The sequence below is a fragment of the Patagioenas fasciata genome, chromosome 21 (assembly GCF_037038585.1).
Source record: "Patagioenas fasciata isolate bPatFas1 chromosome 21, bPatFas1.hap1, whole genome shotgun sequence".
NCBI classification, from domain to species: domain Eukaryota; kingdom Metazoa; phylum Chordata; class Aves; order Columbiformes; family Columbidae; genus Patagioenas; species Patagioenas fasciata.
The window spans coordinates 1,320,184-1,345,722 of record NC_092540.1 but is presented as its reverse complement, the minus strand read 5'-3'; the positions used below and the strand labels follow the sequence as shown (position 1 = coordinate 1,345,722).

The 25,539-nt window shown below is 61.2% G+C and overlaps 1 protein-coding gene across 8 annotated transcripts in view; it reads right to left on the bottom strand.

The window, feature by feature from the left end:
• Positions 1-497: 497 nt before the first annotated feature.
• Positions 498-25,539, bottom strand: part of SOX13 (SRY-box transcription factor 13) — a 33,376-nt gene continuing 8,334 nt past the window's right edge. For 2 of the 8 annotated variants that reach the window (XM_071817603.1, XM_071817604.1), the window contains exons 2-14: positions 6,294-6,495; positions 5,634-5,739; positions 5,390-5,476; positions 4,988-5,160; positions 4,615-4,683; positions 4,155-4,269; positions 3,992-4,074; positions 3,752-3,911; positions 3,277-3,386; positions 3,058-3,154; positions 2,833-2,976; positions 2,287-2,503; positions 498-2,174 (exon numbers count right to left, since the gene is read on the bottom strand). In XM_071817603.1, the coding sequence (XP_071673704.1) occupies positions 1,898-2,174; positions 2,287-2,503; positions 2,833-2,976; positions 3,058-3,154; positions 3,277-3,386; positions 3,752-3,911; positions 3,992-4,074; positions 4,155-4,269; positions 4,615-4,683; positions 4,988-5,160; positions 5,390-5,476; positions 5,634-5,739; positions 6,294-6,494 (1,839 nt within the window). In that variant the 5' untranslated portion in view covers position 6,495 and the 3' untranslated portion in view covers positions 498-1,897. Of the gene's footprint in view, positions 2,175-2,286; positions 2,504-2,832; positions 2,977-3,057; positions 3,155-3,276; positions 3,387-3,751; positions 3,912-3,991; positions 4,075-4,154; positions 4,270-4,614; positions 4,684-4,987; positions 5,161-5,389; positions 5,477-5,633; positions 5,740-6,293; positions 6,496-6,606; positions 7,567-10,170; positions 10,564-17,943; positions 19,445-19,560; positions 19,778-25,539 lie in introns of those variants that run through there. The other 6 variants (XM_065854407.2, XM_071817605.1, XM_071817602.1 and 3 more) reach the window with 6 other exon arrangements.

The window sequence follows — 25,539 nt, the reverse complement described above, 5'->3', positions numbered from 1 at the left end:
GCAGGGGAGCAGGAGCCGTTCAGCCCGGGAGGGTGTTTGCACCCAGCGCTCGCTGCCTCTGCCCTGCTGGCAGCAGCTGCCGTGGCTTGTCCTTGTCCCCGTGGTTTGCAAGAGCCTCCTGCGGAGCTGCTCCCCCATGGGCATCGTGGGTGTCCTGGCAGCCCCCCCAGGGCAGGCTGGAGCGCATGGCTGCAGCGGGCACCCCCCAGAACAGGGTGAACCCCAAATCTGCAGCCACTGGGGTGACACCTTGAGGAAACACAGGTGAGAGGTGGGAAGGAGAGGGGAGCAGCCTGGGAGCCCCCGTGGGCGGGCAGGGCAGGAGAAAGGGCTTGGAAATGGCACAGGGGAAAACATCCCAGGGAGCAAGAGCCTTAGGAGGGGGCTGTGCTGGAAGAGGGGCAGGGAAGGGGGAACAGGCACCCCCATCTATGATCTGACTGCCTGGGGTGAGAGATCCCAGCCCAGCCCAGGCTGGGAAAGTCCAGACCCAGATCTCTGCTCCAAAAAGTCATCTTTATTGTGCCAAGGGATGGGGGCAGGGGGGCAATTGTAAACAAGTATGTGAAATATACAGGTTAAGTTACTCATCATCTTATTAACAAAATAAAGCTCTATCTATATTTACAGTCTTTAAAAAAAAAAAAAAGAGAAGTTAAAAAAAAAGAGAGGAAGAGCTGCGTCTTTGTTGGGTACATCTGCATCCAGCCCCCCGCCCTGGGAGCTGGCACCCCCTCCCCAGGGACCCCGGCCCCAGCAGCATGGGGGGGAATAAATAAAGCACTGATGAAGGGAAAGAGAGGAGAGGAGGCGGGATGCCCCCTTGGATAAACGCTGTCCCACGAGCAGCCCTGGGGTGCAGGGGAGCAGCACCCGAGTCCTGATGCTGCAGCACCCCCACCCTGGGGCTGGACACCCCCAGCTCCTCCTGCACCCCGGCAGTGGCCCCACGGTGCCGGACCAGAGGCTGCGGCTGCAGCCAGAGCCACCGTGCCTGTTTCTGGCTGTTGCCACAGGGAGGTGCACAGACACCGCGCATGGACAGCCGGACACTGCATGGACTGCCGGACACACAGCCACGCTGCGCCCCTGACACCTCCAGGCTGAGCTCCGATCAGAACCAGGTAATTTTTTTCGATTTTTGTTCATTAGTTTTATGGCTGTTGTTTTTGGGGTGCAGGTCACCATAGCAGCTCGCAGAGCCGGGCATGGCGGGGAGAGGTGCCCAGAACGGGTGGGACACGTGCCCACCATGGCCAGGGCTTGTGCCCGGGACAGGGGCTGGCGAGGGCTGGGGTACAGGCACCCCCTTTATTTACAAAGTGGGCCAGAGCTGCCAGGAGCACAAAGGGCTCCTTGGAGCTTTTACTGGTGCTCGGGCCAGGAGGAGCTAAAAACGGCTGGGTGGGAATTTGCTGGCAGGCTCTAAAGACCGAGTGGGAAACACGGCAGAGAGGTCAGACCGGGCTGAGCAAGGGACAAGCGTGTCCCCATCCCGTGTCCCCAGCAGCGGGGGTGGCAGCCACTCTGCAGAGCCCCACGGGTGCGGGAGGGCTGGGAGATGCTCGGGAGGTTTTCCCACACCCTGACACCCTCAGGTCCCTCCCGTGGCTGCGTGGGGGTGACAGCTCAGCAGCTGTGGCACCCCATCCCCAGGCCAGGTGGCCTCAGCTCCCTGTGCCCCCACCATCTTGCCCAGTGGGGTTGGCATGTCCCAGCCATGGCCCCATGCAGTGCCCATCACCCTCCCCAAAATACTGGGTGCTACCTTTATGGCACCCACGTGCAGGCAGGCAGCAGCTCCCCTCTGCTCCCAGCCCAGCCGGTTGGCTGAGTCCCGTCCCATCGGGGGATGCTGTCACCGCCTTTTTGGTGGCAGCCGCCACGCCAGCCCCCCTCAGTCCGTCAGCACTACCAGCTCGCCATCGCTCTTGTCCTCGCCCTCCGAGTCCTCCTCCTCGCTGTAGCGGTACATCTCGCCATCGGCCACCAAGTGCCCGTCGTCGCCGCCGCCGTCGCCCTCCTTGAGGCTGCGGGTGTTGACGATGACGGGCATGGCGGGCTCGGCGCCGCGGGGCAGGTAGTGCTCCACCAGCGGGGACGCCAGCGGCATCCCCACCGCCCGCGGGTACAGCACGTCCGAGGAGCCGGGGGGCAGCTGGCTGCCCTGGGGCCTGCGGGACAGGGGAACGCGATCACCGCTTGGGGTGTCGGGGTGCTCCCCGGGGTAGCCCCTTCCATGGGCATCTCGGGGACCCCCTTGCTTGGGGGGAAGGGGTGTGTTACCCTATCAAGTAGCCCTGCCTGGCGTCCTGCCGCCGGTTCCTCATCAGCGCCTTGTACTCGCCCACACGCAGCCGCTTCCCCTCCACGATGCAGGTGCGTTTGGGTCGGGGCTTGTATTTGTAGTCCGGGTATTTCTCCAGGTGCTGCCGGCTCAGCCGGGCTTGCTCCTCGTAGTAGGGCTGCTTCTCCTGGTTGGTCATGGACTTCCAGCGGGAGCCTGCGCAGAGAGGGGTCATAGAATCACAGAATCGTTTGGGCTGGAAGAGACCCTCGAGATTCAGTTCAATTGACCGCACCGCTGGTTTTTAATAGTAACACGGCCACGGGGAATGGCTGGTGTGACCGAGAGCCACAGCGGGACTGCTGCTGGCGGGGCGGCGGGTGAGATGCGCTCACCATCTCCAAGAGCGGTGCTACAAGTAGCATCATCCTGGGGGTGTCCCCTATCCATGGTGGCTGAGGACGAGCGAAGTGAGCAGCCGGTCCCCTGTGGGGATGCACTGGGGGGTCCTGCTCCAGCCCCCCGCTGCCATCCCCGGCACTCACCCAAGATCTTGCTGATGCTGGAGTTGTGCATGTCCGGGAAGGCCTGCAGAATCTTCCTCCTCTCGTCCTTTGCCCACACCATGAAGGCGTTCATGGGCCGCTTGATGTGGTTGTTGTTCCTGGACTCGGGGAAGTGCCGGGAGCCTGCGAGAGAAACGCCGGGTCAGGAGCCGGAGGAAGGGACGAGCTGGGGGGGTCACCCCACGGTGCTCCCGTCCATCTCACCGTCCATCTCGCAGGTCAGCAGAGCCTCGTCCAGCCGGTGCGCGGGGGTCTCCTCCATCCGCTCCTTCCCGGGGGAAGAATCAATCCCGACGTGGTCCTGTGGGAAAGCGGAGAGTCAGGAACCAGTTCTGAGGCAGGAACCTGCCCGTGGGCAGACACCCGGCTCTGGCTGCGATGGGGGACGGCGAGGGGGACGGGGACCCCGGCGGGCAGCCTCACCTTGCGGTAGGGGTTGCTCAGCGATCCCTCCAGGGCTCCGCTGTGGCCGTGCAGCAGCTGCCGCGCGTCCTGGATGGCTTTGGTGATGGCATCGCCTTCGCCCAGGAACCCTGGCAGGACAGCAGGATGGGCACCCATCAGCACCCGCTCCTCCGACACCCCACAGCACCCCAGAAACCACAACTATGTGCCCTGAGGGGGTGATACAGAGCGGCAGGTGCCCACTCAGGGAGGTGGCTGGGGGAGGATATGGATATTAGGAACAATTTCTTCCCCAAAGGGCTGTGGGGCATTGGAAGGGGCTGCCCAGGGCAGTGCTGGAGTCACCATCCCTGGAGGGTTGGATGGACAGAGATGAGGTTCTCAGGACATGGGGCAGTGCCGGGGGTGGGTGAATGGTTGGACTCAATCTTGAGCAGCTTTTCCAACCAAAATGATTCTGTGATTCTATCAGTGAAGGCAGTTGGGAACCCACCCAGTGGCAGGTTGGACGGGCTGCTCTGCAGGTCCCTGGTGGCCCCGTGACTCGGTGTGAGGGACTGGCAGCCACTCATCTTCAAACTGGGCGAGCTGGAGGCGCTGGGGAGGTCGGAACTCTTGGGTTTGGCCGTCAGGTTCAGCGGCTGCGAGGTCTCCTGTGCCGGAGGGGAGGGCGGGATGAAGCTCAGCCCCGCAGCACCCCAGAACAGGGGATGGAGGTGCTGTGGGGCTGTACCTGCATCTGGAGGTGGCCCGAGCCGGTGGGTCTCTTCAGCGTGGGAGGAGGGGGGCTGTGCAGCAGCTGCACCGGGTAATCCACTGCGGGGAGCAGAGGGACAAGGGTTGGGGGGACAAGGCCACCCCCAGGGCTGGGATAGACCAGGGGGAATCCCGCTCACCTGGTTTGCAGGGGATGGGCTGGATGGGCAGCGCTAACTGGGAGTCAGGAGGGACGGGGAGAGGCTGGTGGCTGGGGGTGAAGGCGGGAATCATCACGTAGGGCATGTTGACCTGCTGGGGGAAGAAGGTTTTTTACACTGAGGGTGGTAAAACACTGGAATGGGCTGCCCGGAGAGGTGGGGGATGCCCCGTCCATGGAGACATCCCAGGCCAGGCTGGACGGGGCTCTGAGCAACCTGAGCTGGTGAAGATGTCCCTGCTCATGGCAGGGGTGGCACTGGGGGAGCGGGGAAGGTCCCTCCACCCCAAACCATCTGTGATTGCATGAATGGAGAGAGAGCATAGAACTGCTGTGGGTCACCCTGCCTGGCCCTGGGAGGGGACACGAGCTGGCATGTGATGGGGCTGCAATCACCCCACATGGGAAGGGGAACATGATGGGGTGTCCCCCACCTTTACCTGGATCTGCTGCTGGAGCAGGTTGATCTTGTGCTGCTGCTGGATGAGCTGCTGCTGCTGCTTGGCGATCTGGCAGAGGGGAGACAGGGGGTCAGCGGTGGCACCGGCAGCGCCAGCACCGGCAGCACGGACCCAGGGTGGCTTAATTACTTTAAGGAGTGTAATTCCCATTTCCTTTGGTCCCTGTCCTCCCAGTACCAGGGGGCAAGACAAGGAGTCTTTGGGAGGGGCACAAGGCAGAGAATTCCTGCTGCCTCCAATGCCAAAGCCACCTCCCCTCCACTCCCAGGGGACCCTGTCCTGGTCCTGCAAAGGGATCCCCAAAGGGACGGATGGTCCCTGGCAAACGCTGCCCATGGGGACCCAAACCCACCTGCTCCTGCTGCTGCCGCGCCAGCTCCATCTGCTGCTGCTGCTTCTCGAAGAGCATGGCGGCCATGTTCTTCTGCTCCGAGTGCGCCGTCAGCAGCTGGTCCCGCAGCGTGGACAGCTGGTTGATCATGACCAGTAACTGCAGCTCCTTCTCTGCCAGGCTCTCCTGGGTTCCTGGAGGAAACCAAGAGGCTTCAGGTGAAGGGCTCGGGGAGGGGGAACAGCATCTCCACCACCCCTGGGTGCTGGTGGGTGATGCACAGCCAGGGAACGGCCAATGCACAAGGGGCATAAAGATCCCCAAGTGCTGGACATGTGCAGTCAGAGGCAACCCCCAAAAAATCAAATTAACGTTTTGGTTAAAAAAGAACAAATCCTACTCTTGCAGGCACATCTCCCTCACCTTTCACCTCCTTGGACTCAGCGCTGTTCCGGCCCAGCAGCCGCTCCTTCCAGTCGCTGGACAGTAACTTCTCGATGGTCGGCATCACTGTGCACGCCGGCGGGGACCGGGGAGAGGAAGGACAGCCGGGTGAGCACAGCGCGGGGCTCTGCACCACGGGGCTGCTCGTCCCACCCCGCAGCTTTGCAAAAATACCCAGGGAGTTAGGGAGGATCCCAAGAGGCCACTCAGAACCTTTTCTTACCCTCCTTCAAGTTCTTGTTGAAGTCCAGCTTCTCCTGGCCGCTGCCGGCCGGCTCGAAGGCAGAGTGCCGGGGCTCCCGCGCATCACCGGCGGGCGAGCGGGACTCCTGCGACACACACAGCGTCACTTGGCAACCGCTCCTGCGGACGGGGACGTCCCCAGGTCTCCGGGCAGGAGATGCTGGGCTGGCGGGATGCGCGGAGCTGGCCCTGCCCGGCCGGCTGCTGCACCACGCTCCGCCAGGCACATCCCCAGCCTGGTGCGAGAGCATCTCTGCTCTTTATGCCACAAAGACGCATTTTCTGGAGGTTTTGACTATTTATTTAGATTGCCCAGCTCGCTGGCCCCTGTCCCCACCGGGAGGCAGCACAGGGAGCAGGAGGGTTGAGGTTGCTGGTCAGGGGCAGAGAAAACCCAAGCGCAATGGGAAAGGGAGGCGGAGGGGATGCAGTGTGTCTGGAGGTGGGGGGGGGGGCTCCATGCCAAAGGCAAAGCCCTCAAATTGGGCTGACCCCAGAGCATCAACAACGGCCAGAAAAGCCTTGGGGGGACCACACGTTTCACCTTTGTTTCCTTGGGGTGAGGAACAACCACCCGCGGAAACAACCGCCCCCTTTTCCAGGGGCCGGGGTCCGTGTTTGTCACCGCGGTGGGACCCACCTGCGGCAGGGGCAGGGGCGCCGTGCCCTCCCGTGGCGGTGGCCCTGGGGGGTCGCTGGGCCGGGGCTCGGTGCTGGGGGCAGCCCCCGGCGTGGACTCGTAGCTGCTCTCCTTCTTCTCCTCCGTCTTGATGGTGCAGTTCACCATGCTGCCCGCTCCATCCAGCTCCAGCGCAGGAGAAACGGGGCTCCTCATGGACATCCTGCGGGACACAGAGCGGCCATGGGGCACCCCGGCTGCAGGACCCCGTTCCCAGCCTGGCCCCATACTGGGGTGCCCTGTGCTGCTGGTTTTCCAGGGGCGGTGGTCTCACCTTTCCCCATGTGCACATGTTGCACACCTGGGGCTAAACTGACAGATCCCCAGGGAAACAAGCCCGACATGGCTGGATGTCACTGTGCTCACACCGGCAGCCGAGCTCATGGGGATTTGCCTTCTCGGGACACAGCAAAAATAGGATAATAACCTGCCAAAGCTCGTATTTCAGGGAGGAATAACGGGAAAAGGAGGTTGTAGAGGGGTTTACACCGGCTGCTCCCGGGAGCCGGGATCAGGGCTGCGGGACCGCAGGGGATGCTGAGGTGGGTGTGATGGGTGTGATCCTGCACCCCACAACCGGGACCCCCAAACTCCCTCTCACCTCCCCACACCCCAACAGTTCCTTGGGACCCCCCAAAATCCAGGCTGGGGGTGTGGGCTGGGGCGTGGGGGGCTGAGCCGAGCGGCAATTACATAACAAACAAAGCCCAGCTCAAGCTGCGAATTAATCAAACCGCTGAAAATAAAACCTTCCTCTCAGGAACTTCAAACAAAAGAAACGAAAACAACAAGGCCGGCTGGGTAATGAAAAGCCAGGGCTGTGAATAGGGGACAAAAGGAAGTGGAACAATAGGGTGTTGGACAAAAGCAATAAAGTAAAGGGAAGTGTGACAGCTCCACAATAGGGCACTGTGCGCGCCAGCCTTTCTGATCTTAGCGGGGCTTTTTTTAATCTCAGTTCCCTCGCCCTCCGCTGAACAAACCCGCGCGCTGGCCGGGCCGGTGGCCTTCCTCCCGCCATCGGCACCGTCATCGCCATCATCATCATCATCGCCGGGATCGGCCGTGCCCTGTGGCACCGCCCGTGTCACCCCGGCTCACCTCGGGGAGGGCGACCCAAGCACGGGCAGCACCCACCCAAAAACCCGTCATCTACCCAAAAACCCATCGTCCACTCCTAAACCCATCATCCACCCAAAAACCCATTGTCCACTCAAAAACCCATCGCCCATCCAAAAACCCATCGTCCACTCAAAACCCCATCATCCAGTCAAAACCCCATCACCCACCCAGAACCCCATCGTCCACCCAAAAACCCATCGTCCACTCAAAAACCCATCGTCCACTCAAAAACCCATCGCCCATCCAAAAACCCATCGCCCATCCAAAAACCCATCGTCCACTCAAAATCCCATCATCCAGTCAAAACCCCATCACCCATCCAAAAACCCATCATCCACTCAAAAACCCATCGTCCACCCAAAAACCCATCATCCACCCAAAAACCCATTGTCCACTCAAAAACCCATTGTCCACTCAAAAACCCATCACCCACTCAAAAACCCATCGCCCACCCAAAAACCCATCGTCCAGTCAAAACCCCATCGTCCAGTCAAAACCCCATCACCCACCCAAAAACCCATCGTCCACCCAAAAACCCATCATCCACTCAAAAACCCATCACCCACCCAAAAACCCATCGTCCACCCAAAAACCCATCGCCCACCCAAAATCCCATCGCCTGCCCTTGGTGGGGAGGAAGCGGAGACGCTACAGGTGGGGAAACTGAGGCACGCACACACGGTGGCTGCAGCACTTTGCCCTGGGTGCCTTCCCAAGTCAGGACCTGCAGATGTGGGTGCGCAGCTGCTTCCTTTTTCCAGCTTTTTGGGGGTTTTTAAAGGCAAACCCCGCTGCTCAGTGCATCCCTGGTCTGCCCCTCCTCCCTGGGTGCCCGGGGCGCGGGGCGGCAGCAGCGAGCAGGCAGCACAGCGCCACGCTCCGGTGCCTTCGCGGTGACACAGGCACGAGAAGCACCGTCCCGCTCCCCCGCAGGTCACCTCTCTATCGGACGTAACCTCCCGGTGCCACTGGAAGTTTACTCTCAAAATGGGGCCGGTACTTTAATAGGGGCCTGTTTGAAAGGAGCCTCATTGTGGGTTTATTATACAGTTTGCTGAACAAAAAAAAAGAGAGAGAAGAAAAAGGAGAAAGCAGAGCCGTTATCTTGTTACGGGGCTGGTTCCCGGGCTCAGGTGCTGGGCTCCGGGGCTGCCTGTGGCAGACAATAGGGACAGAACAATTGCCTTGGCGCGGGCAGCGTAACAGATCTTTGCCTTTTATGTTTCCCGTTTAATGCAGGACGGAGGGGAAAGGAGGGAATGGCGTTGGGATGTGAAGTGCCAGCCTGGAGAGCCAAAATGGACCTGCGAGTCCTCGGTGATGGAGCAGGGTCCAAGCACAGGGCTGCATCCTCCTAGCACAGCGTTTTGGGGAGGATGAGGGGTCGCGTCCTACAAGCACTGAAAACCACAGCAGCCCATACTCTGCAGGTGTCACCGTGCTCACCTCACCTCCAAACTCCAGCCCCAGAGCTGTGCACCCTGCCATTCTGGCGGTGGCCGTGCCACCCTTCCTGCTGTGGCTGCCCCGCGTGTGCTGCAGCACAACAGCTCCAAAAGGCTGGGGTGGGGCCAAGGTGCCAGCAAACCCCCCCTACCCGGAGCACCGGGAGATGCCAAGACCCCCATTGCACCCCGAGCCTCTTCCCAGTCACATTGGCTTTGCAGAGAAGGCGCTGCCAGCATCTTCCCCCAGCACAAAGCAGCAAGGGGTGGAAAAGCCAGTTAGGGCAGAAAGGTTCGCGGGTTACAGCAGCGCCGTGCCCAGCGCGGCTGAGCCCTGGGTGCTGCCCAGGCGGTCCAAAACGCATCCACCCATCCCGAGCAGCCCCATCCCGCCACCAAGGAACCAACCCCGGCAAGGCAGAACCACACGGGGCAAAAACCCGCGAGGAAAACCACTGTCCGAGCACACACAGCAACGCCGAGAGCGCGACACCGCCGCCGCGCACGCACCGGCCACGTGCAGCGCTCGCGGCCCCCGGCACCCCCGGGAGAGACAGGGCAGAGGAAAAAATACGGCACACATGGACGCTTTCTGCTTCCAAGCAGGGCCTGAGGAATCCCGGCCGGCCACCGAGACAGACAATAGCCCATCTCCTGTCAGACGAGCCGGCCGCTTTCCTGCCAGACTTGGAATGTCCTTTTGGGGCCATTTCCAAGTGTTTCCGCCCAGCGTGCCTTCGCACATGAAAGAATGGATGGTTTCCTCTGCCATGCCCGGGCAGGGGTGGCCAGGGACGGCCGAGGGGGAAGTTCACGGGGCTGCCGTCCTCCCCGGGGATGCGGAACATCCCGTGACGGTGGGTCGTTCCCTGGGGTGGAAGGAGAAGGCAGGTGGCCACGGGGACATTGGGCTCTGGATGGGGACAACCCACACATTGGCCACACGCTGTATGTGAAACGCAGCACAAAGTGTCAAACCCCGGGGTTTATCGCTTCTGAAAAGAAGCAGGTTTAAAATGCAGAAAGCACCTGGATATGAAGCATTACGCCCTAGAAATGCTGCCACCACGGGAGAGCCACAGCTCCACGTGTCCCCAAGGGACAGCGGCCACTGGGAGCAGCGGCACTCACGGGACACGTGTGACCCCCGGGATGTGTCACGGGTGTGCACACACAAACCGGGGTGCTGCGGCAACGGAAACGCGCTGCGTTTGGGGGGGCACGAGCTGACGCTTTGTGCATCCTCAAATGCCACGTTTTCAACATCTCACCTGTCGCCGGTGCCGCCGCAGAAAGGCGCAGCCTCCATCTGCCCAGAAGGCTGCCGAGAGCTCGCGCTGCCGGAAAAGCTGCAAAATCAACGCCGAGAAGAGAGATCTTTGGCAGCTGGGGGGTTGGGGAGGGTGATGGGGCAGAGGGGCAGCAGTGAGTGCCCAGCAGGGGCAGGATGATGCCCACGGGAGCTGCCAGGCATGTCCTGCCCAGCCGTAGCCGATGCTCCTTCACCATCCCTGCGAGCCCCCCCAGGCCCCAGCTACCCCTCTGCATCCTGGCGAGACTTGGGGTCCCATGGAAAACGCTCCGGCACCAGCAGGAGCTGGGATCTCCCACTGTCTGCACAAAACAGGTCGGCCTTGGTCCACCAAGAAGTTCCCTAAAGGCAATTTCTCTCCCCTAAAGGATAAATGGCCTCCAGAAACGCCTCCGCGGGTCAGAGCGAAGCGGTGACGCTGCGGTGACAGCACCGCGAGCATCAGCATCACGGAAACTCCCGGGAACGGCCGGCACAGGAAGGAGCAGCGCGTCACCCCCTGCATGTGCCCCCCGAGCACCCCAATTCCGCCCCGGTCCCCTCTGTCCCCGCTCCACCCAGGTGTGGGACCCTTGTCCTGCTGTCCCCCTTGGTCCTTGGAAGGGTCCCTATTGCTGCACGGCCGCGTTATGGCTCCTTGCGAGGGGAGCATCAATTCGCCATCTGCCAAGGTGAAAAGCAGCAACGCGGGTCTCCTGTTACCGCACGGCTCTTGGAAGATTTAACCCTAAAGTAATTACAACCAGCTCACATAACATTTACTAATTCCACCCCAAAAAAACCCAACCTGCCTTCTTCAAAGGCCTGCGGGCCCTCTCCATGAACTGTGTGTCTCTGCTGTACCCCGGCAGAGCAGGGGAAATCAGATCAACCCTGCTGCTCAAAACTCGGGGAGAGAGGGGAAATAACAAAACCAAACCCCAAACGTATTAATTGCTAAATTCACTTAAGGGAACACTTGCAAGACAGAGGTAAAAATGCTCGGGGGGGAATGGGAAAGCGAAGCCGCTCATGATAACGAGACAAAATAATTCCCACATTGCTGCAAAACTCTAAAGGGTGGCCCAGCCGCCCCCTGTCCCCAGCACGAGGGCTTTGCTGGGACCCCCCGCACCCCCCACCAGCCCAGCTGCATTGGGACACCGGCAGAAAACCAACCGGGACCCTCATAACCATCCAAATCATGGAATCCAATACAAAGAGGCGGTCAGATCCTTCGGCGGGTGTAAACTGGCACGGACCCACTGCCTTCACAGCCACGACACAAACACGTTTTTCCTTTACTGGGATGAGCGCTGGGAGGGTTTTAAACAGGGGAAAAATTAAGCCGAGCCTCAGGTGGAACTTCCTGGCCGCGAGATTTATTAGACAGGGAGCGATCTCATCAGGGAAGTGGAGGAAACTCCGCAGCGCTGGAATCATTTAAATCCGTGCGAAGCCCGGAGGAAGAAGGTGCAGGAACAACCCCAGCGACAGCCCCCGCGACGGCCGGGACCCCGCTGGTCATTCCCGCTTCCTGGCCGCAAGACTACACCGTCTGCACCACGGGCTGGCTCGTTTGCTTTGTTTTCTTCCACTCACTGAGACGTATCAATGAGGAAAAACCTCCTCGCGCCATCCCCGGCTCTGCAGGCAGATGGGTTTCTTGCCCAGGGACGGTTGCGCGGTTAAAAGCATCATTAAGAAGCAGCACTTTGCTCGGCTCCGAGCAGCAGCGCAGGCAGAAGTGCTGGGAGAAGAAATTCCCCTTCCCTGCAGGTCTAAACGCTTCAGGGAAAAGCGCAAACCCCACAGTCTTAACATTTTCAGAGACCCCCTTCTCACTGCCCTCCTCTCCTCCACCCTTCCTCTCTTGGTCGCATTACACGCCAATGGAACCACCTTGCATAAACCCATCGATTACAGGAAAGACGTTAAAAACTCAGAGCAAATAAAGAGTCACCCTCCCAAAAAATGGGGAGAGAGGCGGGAGCCAAAGGACGGGGACCACTCACCCAACCGGGCGCTGCTGGCGCGCACGGCACAGTTAGCACATCTCCCTCCTTTTCGTCGCGGTTTCTGTTCTCCCCTCACCCAAAAGCGGCCTCGGGCTTATCGGGGAGGCCGATCTCGGTGTCGTTTTTGTGTGATTTCACTCACTCAGCGTTTCCAGGCAGAGCGGAGGGCACGTTTGACTCGGCTGCTTCGTAAACAATACTTTCCTATCGCATGACGGAGGGACGAAGACATCCGACCCTTTTCCTCTCCTGCTTCGAAAATTCAAAAAAACCCAAGATGGGGCTCACCCACCTCGCCAGGACCTGCCCGGCACCTCCTTCAATTGCTCCCAACACGGGGAACCATGGGACCTGGTGCTGGGTGCCAGACACCGTCCATCATCCACCCCAGATCATCACACCCTTATGAATGGCAGCCCCGACCCCACTCCTGCTGCGCTTGAGCGTCGTGGCTGTATATGGGTGAAGACCCCAAGGAAAATGCTTGACTTCTCCTTATTAGTCTAAGCCGGTCACTCGGACGGTGTTACCCCTGATTTAGGGCGCGGGAGGCAGCTCAGCCCCCGTGCTCTGCACCCCACGGATGAGCCAGAGCATCCTCCAGCAGCAGCCATGGAGCTGCAACCGGCATCGCCTCCCAGGGCCGGCTGTTGTGCTACATTTGTGAGACAGAAATCATAGGAGGAAGCAATTTTTATTGCTCTTTAGGCTCAGGGAGACACCCTGGGCTCTGGGGGTCCCCTACCACCCATCGCACTGCAGGACACAAGAGATCCAGCTGCAGAGACCCTCCAAACCGCGACCGTCCTGCAAGGTTGGGCTTGCACCTCACTCCTCTCCCCTCTCCCTTAGAGGAACTAAAGCCCATGCAATCCTGGTCTTGCAGCAGCTCCGGGTCGGGCTCCTCACCTCTGGGGGAGCAAAGAGGTTTGGGAACAAGCCTTTACCGGATATTCTTCATTGCACACCCAAAAACACAGCACAGCCCAGGGCAGAGGCGCCTCCATCTCCCACAGCCCCCAGCCAGCCCGGGCTCCCTGTGTCCCACAGCACAAGGGGCTCTTTGTGCCCGGTGGCACCCGTGTGTGTGTCCCCTGCAGTATCCCCAGTTCCCCTGTGGTCCCCGAGCCTGTTCCCTCCAGCGATTGGCTTTGGCAGCTCCTGTCGCCATGTGCCGCGTCCCCTGCACAGCTTAAAGGAGCCTCCAGAAAAGGCAAAAGCTGCTTTGCCTCTGCCCAGGATGAGTCCTCCTGCCTGCCCAGGCACAGCCTGCTCTGGGGACCTCCTCAAACTGACCCTCCGGCTCCTCCGAGCCCTGTGTCACAGCCAGGAAAAGAGCAGGAAAGGTCCCAACAGCTGCCTCTCCCGCTGGGCAATTCACCTGTGGAGCTGCCCACGGGCAGCAGCGCCCACGCAGGGCCAGGCAGCACCGCTTGGGAGGGTGGCCCTGCCAGCCCTGCCCGTCAACCCCCCTGCAGCAGCCGGGCACACGCGTGTGCAAGCCCCTGCCCCAGGGGAGCCGCTTTCCGCTGGGCGTGCAAGGTAGAACAATAGGGCCAAGCCCTCTATTGTTCCAGACAAAAGATAAGCCGGGCTCTGGCATTCCCCTCCGCCCCGCGGGCAGGCAGGGCAGGCAGGGCAGGCAGCGGGCAGGGCAGGCAGGGCAGGCAGCGGGCAGGGCAGGCAGCGGGCAGGGCAGGCAGGGCAGGCAGCAGGCAGGGCAGGCAGGGCAGGCAGTGCAGGCAGGGCAGGCAGCGGGCAGGGCAGGCAGGGCAGGCAGCAGGCAGGGCAGGCAGGGCAGGCAGTGCAGGCAGGGCAGGCAGCGGGCAGGGCAGGCAGGGCAGGCAGCGGGCAGGGCAGGCAGGGCAGGCAGGGCAGGCAGGGCAGGCAGCGGGCAGGGCAGGCAGGGCAGGCAGGGCAGGCAGGGCAGGCAGCGGGCAGGGCAGGCAGGGCAGGCAGGGCAGGCAGTGCAGGCAGGGTAGGCAGGGCAGGCAGTGCTGCCGCCCTGGGCCAGGGCAGCGGGTTTTCTAACCCCTTCCCACATCAGCTCACTTTTAGCGAGCGGGTGAAGCTGAGGGGCTCCTGCCCAGCTCCCTGCACACACACATGTCCCCACAGCCACCTCGTGGTGTCCCACAGGCTTTGTCCCAGCTCTGCAGGGTCCCCCGTTGCTGCTGCAGCGGCCTCAGGCACCCTCATGTCCCCAGGTCGGGACATGGGGATGAGCTGTGTGCTCAACACCTGCTTGTCTCTTACAGACCTGATCCTGCCCTGTCCCCATCGGAGCTTCTCCTCTCTGCATCCCGCAGTGACACAGTGGGGACAAAGGGACACGGGTTGCCCAGCACTTCAGACTGGCCCCTGGTACAGCAGGGACTGGTTCCCCGATGGCCTCACTGGCCGGTTTGGGGAGCAGAGCAGAGGTGGAAGCCACCACGATCCCAACCGCCGCCATCACCCAGCTCAGCTCCTTCACACGAGCGGTTTGCCAGGCACTGAACGGCATTGCCAGCATGGTACCGGCAATGCCATCGGCTCTTTCTATCTACCTGCTCCTACATCTTCTCCTCCATTAGACTCCGGCTCAGCCCAGCTCGTGATAACCCCATTTTGCACGGGCAAAGAGGATCCAACACCCCATGGGCTCGCTGCTGCCCTGCGTTAATTCTCTTTGCCATATTTAATTTATAATCTTATCCTCTTTCCTCCCCAACAGACAATGAACCGTCACGAGCTGCCTTCACCAGGGAGAACCAAAAACAGTAACTCTGGCCAGCAGATTTAGGTCTGGGCTAGCGGGTGCGTGCAGGGGTCTGCAGGCAGCTTTAATTATGAGCCACATTATCTCATTCCTCTCTGATAAGACACCTGGGGGCAGCGGGGGGGGCTGCCCGGTCTCCTCAGCCACCAGACTGCATCTTTTATAAGGGTCACACGCCTGGAGCGGGCCTGGGTGCTAATGGAGCATTAAATTATGGAGAGGCAGAATTTCAAACGTTTCAGATGCATCTCCCAATTCGCATTCTCCAGCTGCAGGGCTGCAGCAGGAGCGGGGCCAGGGGCAGGGAAGGAGTTTCCCTCCGGGACGGCGTTCGCAGAAGTCGCTTTCCCCTTGAAAAACAACACATTGGAGCCAAAAGCAGCTGCAGAGCCATTTGGGGACCAAGGTGCTGGCAGGTGCTTGGAGGCGAAGGGGACGCCGCTGTTTCAGCCGTGTCCCCAGCACCATTCTCCACCTCACCCATGTGCTCCAGCGCACTGGTGCAAACGCTTTGTCGGGGTAATCCAGGCACTGCATCCCCTACTCGTAGTTTTTCCTGACCCCAAGTGGCTGGGGGGATTCCGACAGGAGCGGGGCCGCCCGTGTCTCCCACGGCTCCACAGCCTCCCCCCAGCGCCGAGCCCGTGGCCCCGGGCACACCAAGGGCCCTTGTTTGGGGCTGGAGCGGTTCCAGGCGGGGACATGTGGCCCTGGAGCAGGTGGACGTGGAGTGGGAGGGAGAGAGGGCGTCCAAGAGGCAGAAAACTTTCCAAAAGTTGATGCCTTGGCCCCTGCCAACTTTCCTGGAGCCGGAGGAGCCCACGCACTTCTCAGCCGCGCACAAGCAGCCCCGGCAGCTCTGCCCCGGCGCGCACATTTCGCTCCTGCAGTTCCTCCCCCAAAGGCACGAGCTGGGGCAAAGGCACCGAGATCTTTCCCAGCAGAACTGTCACAAGCCGCGCTAATTTATTTCCCTTTTGCATGTTTGCTTTTTTTTTTTACTGTGTTAAACCAGAGTGGAAATCAGTGATGCATCGCGCAAAACTTTCTGACCAGCCCAAATCTTCCTCCCAGCGGTGCAATGAAACCAAAACCTCCACAGAGTTTGTGAAAAATAAAGCAGCAGAAGCTCAGAGAGCCCAGCCCTGGCTGGTCAGGGGTGGCCCGATGCTGCAAGGGACCCCCAGCCGGGGAACGCCCGACCCCGGGGCTGCCCGGCTTGCTGGGCTCTCCCTCCTGCTGAGCCGACTCCTCCATCACAAAAAGAGGCGGCTTTGACCCATCACTGTTTTCTAGCTGAGGGAAAATATTGCATTCCTAGTTCCCAGTTTGCAGCGATGCTGCGTTCAGCAGCGTGGCCACGGGAGAGAACAAAAGAGGCCAGCCGGCTTTCCCCACGGCATCGCGGGCTGGAGGTGGCAACTGCCCTGCCCGCGGGTGGGTTGCTTTCAGAAAATAATGCATTTCTTTTAGGAAAATGAGGAGTACACATCTTAATAGCATGGGTCTGCAGTGAGGGACCCCCGAGAGCGGAGCCGCCAGCACGGCTGCGATGCCAGCCCGCCAGCACCTCACCAAAACCCTGCCAAGTTTGCTTGGTTCTGTCCTACACTGGAGAGCGCAAGGGATCCCCGAGCAGCCAGGGCTGCGCTGAGCACATGGGAGGGCTGGGGACAGCAGAGGTGACCCAGATGTCCCAGCAGCCAGCAAAGCATCCCATGGTCCACACTGCACATCCCACAGTCCACACCGCGCATCCCACGGTCCATACTGAGCATCCCACCGGGATTCGTTGCCACCAGCAAACTCCACCACCTGCAGCACCAGCGCCCCGCGGTCCTGAGGATGCTCGGACATGGGACACGGGTGGGACCCACACCCCAGGGACAGTAGGGGCACAGCCCCCAGCACCCCCTGAAACCAGCCCCGAACACTCACCTGGGAGTGCAGAACACGCTGCTACCAGATCGCAAATCCACCGTTCACCCCGACCGGCTCGGCCGCTGTACCGGCTGCTCGGCCCCAGCTCATCTCGGTTCCAGGAACGCGACAAACAGCAAGAGCAGCAGGTTTGGGCAAGCGCCCGGGGAGCCCACCAGCAAGTACCGAGTGTAAAAATAAACCCACTGAAAGACTAAGCTTTACTGTGCTCCTGTGTTCCCTGCACGGAGAGCAGAACGCTGCTTCTGGAGCCCATGAATGAAATTAAAACCCCGCCAGCACATAACAAGTTTACGATCTGCTCCATCTCCCTCCGGCCCAGCGTGCCAGGGCACAGCTCCCCCGTGGAAAATGGACATTTCGGCAGGGAGACAGAAAGCCCAGCTGTGCCCCCGGGGCATCGCGCACCCCGCTGGAACAAACTTTGCTCCTCACAAGGACTTTCCAGGGGAGGGGGTTCGGGTGCTCCCATTTGGCAGGGTAAGAAAAGCAAGGCGGGTACGGCAGAGAGGGGCTGCCCAAGGAGCTTCGCATCTAGAGGAAAATGCATTTTGATAAATTTGGGATCTCTTCTCCTACCTATGAGTGCTCCAAAGGGGTTTTGCCTCCTGCACCAGATGCCGGATGAGACGCCGAGGGCAGTGAAACAAATGAACAGCACGAAGGGAGATGCTGGTAAATATGTGTCACTCGCAAATGATTTAGAAAAGTGTCTCTAGCCGGCCCACGTTTGTCAGGGGACAGCGTTTCTTTTTAACACAAAGCCCATGAATTCGCAGGCTTTAAAAAAAGAAGAAATGTACTGTATCAGTGTCAACAGAATGGATTCTGTACAAAATTAAATTGAACTAAAAGGAAATTGCATGAATTACAAACAGGAGCTATTGGCTCAATAGGAGAGTAACTGAGTGATATTATCTGGTCTGTGCTATGGAGAAAATCACATTAGCTGAGCTAATGGTCCTTTTTCACTCCTAAAATCTATTACTCCAGATTTGCTTTGGAAGTCAAGTGTTTTCCACGCTGAAGGTACCTCACAAGATGTAACCGAGACTCCAACAATATGCGGCCACGGGCTGTAATTTTTCCTGGGCAGCATCCCTCACCGGCACCAAACCCCTGCGTGGTAGACTGCAGATCATTAGATGGAGGTGACAAGAAGCAAAGCTTGGTATTTATTTGTGCATTTCACACAAAAACCTCTTTTACGGCTCCCTGGGTGACCCAACTCTCGGTTTCTCTCTTTCCCCGCTAACTTTGTTGGTGTTTAACCGTGGGGTTCCCAGGGATGAGCACCCAGCTCTGCGCAGGGGCCGCACCCTGAGCTGGGCTTTGCCAGCACCCGAGGGGTGAAACCCCCCAAATCCCCTGTGCCGCACCCACAGCGCCATGGGGCTGCCGGACAGTGTGGGACCCCGCGGCACAAGCCCCGATATCAGGGGGGGCTTCACTGCGCAGCAGCTTCAGCCCCAGAGACACCAATCCCCCCAGGATGGGTCGGACACGCGACTCGGGGCGCGGGCAGGACCCGCCATGGCTGCCGGGCAGGATGTAAACGCAGTGACCGGGTTCATCCGCCCCTAAGTCCCAGCAAGTGACAGAGTTTAGCGCTGATCTCGGTCCCAAACCCTCTCCCTGGCCACGCGTTATCTCGACGCTGTTGCTGCGGGTTGTTAGAGCAACGCCAGCCCCTCTTGGACAGACAAACGCCCATGAGTGGCACCCACGGCCGGTTTTCCTGGTGGGATGGAGATGGTTCAGCGGGACATGGCTCCCCGGGGCAGGCTGGAGCCATGAAATCGCATCTCCCGCTGAGCACACCTCGAAAAGGCAGCGGGAGATGCACAACAGGGCAGGATTGTCCCATCTGTCCCAGGGTGCAGTGGGGGACAAGTTGGGGACCCCAATCCCTAAGGTCCCACCAACAGCCCCAAGCCCTGCGGACACACACGTGTGCTGGGGGCTGGGAACGACAGCGAGTGCTGTGCCCATCTGTGCTGGCACAGCGTGTCTGTCTGTCTGTGCACAGTGTCTGTCTGTGCTGTGACCCCCAGTGCTGTGTCTGGGGGGGCTTCCAGACTATGCCCTACAGTCTCCTGTCATCCTCGACCAGGACAGGGGGAGAGGTTCCACCGGCAGCCACGGTGACCACCGGGAGGAGGCGAGAAACCTCCCCGGGGTGAGCGGGACGGGGGTCCCGGGAAGGGGGCTGCAGGGTGGCCACCCTTGGCAGCCAGGTCAAGGCTGGGGGGATGTCACCCGTGGGTTAACCCGTTGCCTGCCGGTCCTGTGTCCCCCGGGGGTGCCCGTGGCTTATCCCCTTGCCTGCCGGGCTCTCCCTCGCCCCGGTTCGGCTACCGGCGCGGGGGGCGCTCGGAGGAGAGTTTGCAGCCCCTGAACTTTGCAGCGGGAACGGGGCTGTGTGGGGAGCGGGCTCCGCACCTCCCCTTTCCCTTTTTCCTTCTCTTGTTTAACCAAAGGAGCTTTGGGGGGGTCCTGCCAGACGCCCCCCAGCCCCGCTCAGCCCAGCCGAGGTCGGACACCGCGACCGCAGAGGCCGCTCGCCGCCCCGGGGCCGTGTCGGTGCCCCCCCGGCAATGCCTGTGCCACCCCCGGGCCGTGCCCCCGCCCGTGCCCCGGCCGCACTCACTGCTCCGCCGCGCTGCAGCGCTGCCGCCGGGTCCCGCCGCTGCCGGTGCCGCTGCCGGTGCCGCTGCCGGTGCCGCTGCCGGTGCCGCCGCCGGTGCCGCTGCCGGTGCCGCCGCCGGTGCCGCTGCCGGTGCGGGCTCCGCCGCCGCGCCGGGCTCAGGTCCGCTCCATGTCCCCAGCGCCTCCGGTGGGAGCTGCCCCGGCGCCGGGCGGAGAGAGGGAGCGAGGAGGAGGAGGAGGGGAGGAGAAGGAGGAGGAGGGACACGGGTCCAGCCAGCCAGCAGCCTGCTCCGGGGCGGCCCCTCTGCCCCGTCCCCTCCCCTCGGGACCCCCTGCCTCGCCGGGCACCCACGCGTGACACCGCCGGGAGCCCCCGGGCTGCTCCCACCCGCTCCCCTGGTATCACGTGGAGGGGCCAAGACACCCCCAAAGACCGAGGCACGACTCGGAGGAGTCCTGGGAGGCACCCCGGGACCCCCATCCGTGCAGGGACCGGTCCTACCCCATCCCAGAAGGGGGATCGATGCCTGGCTGGTGGAGAGCACAGCCCACAGCGCCGGGGGAACCCCAAAACCACGGCACACCAAGTGACAGACCCCACCTCCCACCAAGGGCTCTGCCGGGAATGCCGTCACCCACCTTCCCAAAAGCACAAAACCGCTTCGTTCAGAGCAGTTCTCCAGCTGCAGAGCCAGGAGGTTGGCTTGGACAAACAAATGTTGACAAACAGTCCTTTTTGTATAATGAAATCTTTAAAATGTTATGTCAACATTGAAGGAGAACTGTTTACATTTTACCAACGAAAATCCCCATTGAGTCGAAGCCGTTTCCTCCCCCACACTGTCCTTTTTTTCCATGGGAATTGCTTTTTTTCCAAACATTGTTTTCACCCAGTCCGGGAGCAGAAGACGAGGGCTCTGCTGCCCGGGACTCCCGGCTCCCCCAGCAGCCACGCACGAACGGGAACACGGGGTTTCTGGAGGGGTTCGGGCTCCCACAGCCCAAACCCACCCAGCACACCCCCCCCGCCCTGTGTCCATCACCCAGGGATGCGCAGAGCCGGGGTCTCGAGTCCCCAGCCCGGCCGAGGGCTCCGCAGGCAGGACGCAGCGGGCAGAGCTGGGCAGGAAGTCATCCGGGAGAGTTTCCCACCCAGCATCTTAATCCCGAGGATTAAACACGAAGCACAGCAGCGTTTAGAAGCCCAAACACTCTGCCCGCAGACCTCAGTGTGCAGAGCGGCTCAGTGATAAACGTTCCCATTTCACAGATGGAGAAACCGAGGCCCAGCGAGGACACGGCGATCCCTGGGCCGTGCTGCAAGTACCGAACCCACAGCAGGGCAGGATGCAAAAGCAGCTCCCCCTGCGCCACACGGGCCCCCCCAGCCCCTCGGAATCCCCTTCCCAGTGCGGGAACCACCTTCCCCCAGTGCCATCCCATGCACGGGCAGCCAGGCAGCCTCACAAAGCCACCAGCCCCTCTCTGCTCCCCCCTCCCAGCCTGGGAGAAGACCCCACAAGGTCACACAAGGGAAATGGCTATTGGTGGCCAAGCCAGCGCTGAGCAGGCAGGCGAGCCCATGGCCAGATCGGGGGCTGCGGCTGCCCCAGCGAGGCCCCTGAGCCGCTCCGGGGGCAGGAGGAGGCGGGAGGCGCATCCCCCAAACTGGACAGGGAAACAATTAACAAAGGGGCCGAGGACCCGGGCAACTGAGCCAAAAAAAGGGAGCGGGAGCTTTGTTTGTGTCGTCATAGCAACAGCCAGGCTGGAGCAGCAGCCATGGACTTTCACTTTCCTTTCCTTCCTCCCTGTCCCCAGTGGCCATGGTGGCCATGGTGGCTGTGGTTGCCATGGTGGCCTTCCCTGCCCAGTGCCTCCAGATGCCCCCAGGTGCCGGCCACACATGGTCCCCTGGGTCCAGCATCACTTCCTAGATGGGCACCAGGAGGTGGTGGCCCATCCCTGGGTGTCACCACCCACACATCCCTGGGTCCTGTCCCCACCCTGCATCTGCTCTTCCCCATGTCCTCCTCTGAGCCACACCAGCTCCACCAGCAGCATCTCCTTCTCTCCAACCCTCCCCAGGACCTGCTGGGTGTCCCCAGGACCATGGGGACAACGTGTCAGGATGGACATGAGGGTGCAGACACAGTCCCTGTCGTTCCACACCCAATTCACTCAGCTCCTGCCCCATCTCTCCCTACCTGGCTGCACCCGGGCGCACAACCAGCGCTGCTCCCAGCCCGCTCCTCCCCGCTTCCCGCAGCAGAAGGAAGCCGGGACAATGGGTGGAGGGACCAGGAAAGCTGGTGGGGGCAAAGATCCCGCTACCGCCAGCACAGGGGGCACGGAGGGGAAAGGCACGGCCAGCGCTCGCCTTCCTTTTCCCGAGCCCCCCACCCTGCCGCGGAGCTCGCGGAGCCGCTGGCCACAAGAGCTGCGCCTCCTGCTTTGTGCTGGCTGCGAGCTCCAGCCTCCCCATCGCAGGATACTGGTGACTGAGTCATGGAAATGGTTCAGACAATGGCTTGGCCCCTTTATAACTGGCTGGAGGGGGCAAAGCAGGGAGAACAAATCCGACCTTGCTTCCTGCGCGGAAGCAGGCTCATTGTTTGGAAATGGGCATGTGCTTTGCTCCTCACCAGCCTGGGAAAGCTGCAAAGCGATTGCAAACGCGGAGCGAGCTGCGTGGGTCCTGCCAGCTTCCCCTGGGGCTCACTCGCCTCACGCACCGCTGTGAAAATCCAGGGAAGATGAAGATGAAGGTGCTGCTGTTGCTCAAAAGTCGTTGCCACGCACCCCCCGGGGCTGTTTGGTTGGCCCAGGCCTTGTGCATCCCATGATAACGCATGGGAAGCGGGTGTCCCCGCAGTGTCCCTTCTGCAAGCCAAGTCCATGTGGGGCGGTGGGCTCAGAAAGGAGCTGTGCTGGGCTGGTGGGGTGAGCAGGGGACCCAAGAGGGTCCCTTGGAACCCACACATCCAGCGACAAGCCCGTGGCCAAAGGGCTCCGAGGCCGGACACGTCCCTTTGAGGCCGGCACCGTGTCCCCGCCACGCCGTGAGAACCAGCTCCCGCGGAGCCAGACCAGCGCACACACACTGTGGTCTCGCACGGGCAGACAGACAGACATCTGCAGCCCATTAAACCCAAGCTGATATGACAATGCTAACGAGGAAGCTCAAACCCTGTGGAACCACGGCGGCTCTGGGCTGTCCTCAGTTCACCCCATTGTGTCCGGCTCTCATGGTCTGGAGGGCTGAGGGACACAGTTGGGCCACCAAACTGCCTTGCCCGGTCCCCAGGCGACGGGCAGCTTGTCGTGACTGCCTGGCGCCCCCTTCGTGCCTCCCAGGTGCTGCCTTTCCCTGCAGAGCTCCTGGGGTCCCTGCCCGCCCCACACTCCTGGTTTCGGGGCTCGGGGTGGGGGTGCGGCCGGGCGCACCGAGGACCGATGGCTGTGACAGCAGCACGTCCCAAACCTCCCCACGCCGGCCGCTCCCCGCCTGGCGCCCGTCCTCGTGGGCTCCTGACAGGCTGGTGGGTGAGCTCCAGGAATTAAAGCTACCAATTATTTCCACCCAAACACCACAATTTATCCTGGCCACTTCAGAGGCGTTTCCAGCAGCTGGGAGCTCCGTGCTGCCTTCCTCCGCGGCGCTGGCAGTGCCCGGCTACTGCAGGGAGCCGGGGCTGTGCGAGCGAGCCTGCCCGCAGCGTAACAGGCTCTAATCTGGGCGTAATAGAACCAAGATGTTCCAGGATTGCTCTATGGGGAGCGCACTCGGAGCAGCTCCGCTCTGCTGATGCTCAGAGAGAGCTCCTCCAAAAAGCAAAGTCAAACTGAGCACAAAACGATCCTGCAGGAAGGCAGAGCTGGGCTGGCACGGGCTCAGGTCGCAGGTGAGCTCTGGCTGCTGCCTGAGCAGAAATACCCGGGCAGAACATTGAGAAATCACCAAAACTCTCCTGCGGCAGGCGCAGCACACGAGGCTGCGGTGGCAAGTGTTTGGACACGGTGACAAAATCCTGCACCCCACTGCCCTGGCCCCTCCAATGGAGGGGGTGGCTTTGGGCAGCGCTGCCCACGGGCGGGACACGGAGGAGCTGCTGTCACCCGGCTCAGGGGAAGGTGATGGAGAACAGGCGATGGAGAACAGACCCAGGAGCAGGGTCACATTTGGGGTGTGCAGGGGGATTTTCAGAAAGCCCGTGGCTCTCGCTAAGTTGTTCTCCGGCTGCCCGAGTGCCTGCCAGATTGGCACCTCCAAAAGACACTGGAATCACCCGCTGCTTCCAAACCCAGGGCAGCTACAAGCAGCCAAAGCACCGCGGGCAGAGCGGAGCGCCGGCCGCAGCTGCAGCACAACGGCTCCGCAGGGTCCCGTCCGCCGTCACCATCCTCACCCCGCGCCGGCTGCGTGATCCTGGGGTACCCGCCGCATCCCCCCGCAAAGCGGCACGCGTGACACAGCCGGACCCGTGTGCACCAACAGCCCTGCGGGGACTTCCAGCTCCAAACTGGGATTCGACGGGGAGAGCAAACAAAGCAGCGTCACGTCTCTGCCAATCTCTATTCCCAACCTGAAGGCCGCTGTTGTTTTTAATCTGGGCGGCGCAAATTGTCCCCCCTCAGCGCACAGCCCAGCAGGCTGGACCAGCCACACACGCGGCACCGGCCCACGGCGCCTCTCCGAGGGGAAAGCCATGGGGTGGGGAGGACGCAGTCAGGCTGGCAGTGTCCCCAGAGCATCCCCAGTTGTCCCCACGCCGTGGGGCTGGCAGTGTCCCTAAAGCACCCCCAGCTGTCCCCACACCATGGGGCTGGCAGTGTCCCTAAAGCATCCCCAGCTGTCCCCATGCCGCGGGGCTGGGGCGCAGACGGGGCAGGGGGCTGTGCCGGGGAGCACAGAGGGGTGATGCTGAGCAGGCTGTGCCGGACAGACACATGGGGAGAGAGGGGGTGGCTGGACCACACAGCGGGACAAGAGGGACCGCGGCCAGAGGGCAACGCCACGTCCCCAGGATGCTGCCGATCTCCACGCTGCGCCCGGGACGGCGTGGGACCTGGGGGGGCCGAGCCCAGCACCTCCCTCCCGTTCAAAGGCAAAACTGGGCTCCCAGTGCCTGCGCTGGCTCCGGCGGGACCCGCAGCACCGCCCGTGCCACCCACCTCCCGCCGGGCCGGACCCCCGCCCCAGCCCCACAGAGGGGCTTTTCTTGTCCCCTGCCTTTGTTTTCTATTTAGTGCTTTTGTTCTCCCCTCTTCGGTCCTTTGTTCCAGCTTGTCCTTTGTTCTGACGCCTTTGGTTTCTCTTCCCTTTGATGCTTTGTCACTCCCTTCATCTTGGTGCTTTTCTGTCCCCGGGTTTTTAAGCTGGCGGTTGTTTTCTCTCTCCCCGCTCTGTGCTTGGCATTTTCATCCTTTCTCCTGCCCGGTCCTCTCCTCGGTCACATGGGCCCGGCCCGAATTGTCTTCAAATCCCCATTTGTCTTGTTTTGGTGCCTGGATTTCCCTGCCTTTATGTCCTTTCTTAAGAGACTCTTAGCGATTTCTTCTGCTCAGTGAGGAAAGTGGGAGGGGGTCGGGGCTTAATTAATTAGCGAGTGTAATCTTTAGATGCGTGGCACTGCAGGACGTGTGGAGCATCATTATTATTGTCATTAAGATGTTAAGGGTTAGCGAGGGTTTAAATACCAGCTAATTGCAGTAAAGAGCTCCCACTTGGCAAAATCATATCAGAAAGAGCCAGACTTGGTTTTGCCCACCAGGCTCGGGAGAAGAGAGAAATTCCCAGCACAGACGGGCGGGCAGAGCATGAACAACATGTCCCGTCCCCAGCCCCGAGGCCGGGGTGATGGTCAGAAAGGGCTGCCCGGAGTGGGGAGGAGCTGCTGCCAAGAAGACCAAAGAGAATCATCTGCCCCTGGGGATTTGAAATGCAGAAACCGGTGACTTGCAGTCCTGGAAAACCCTG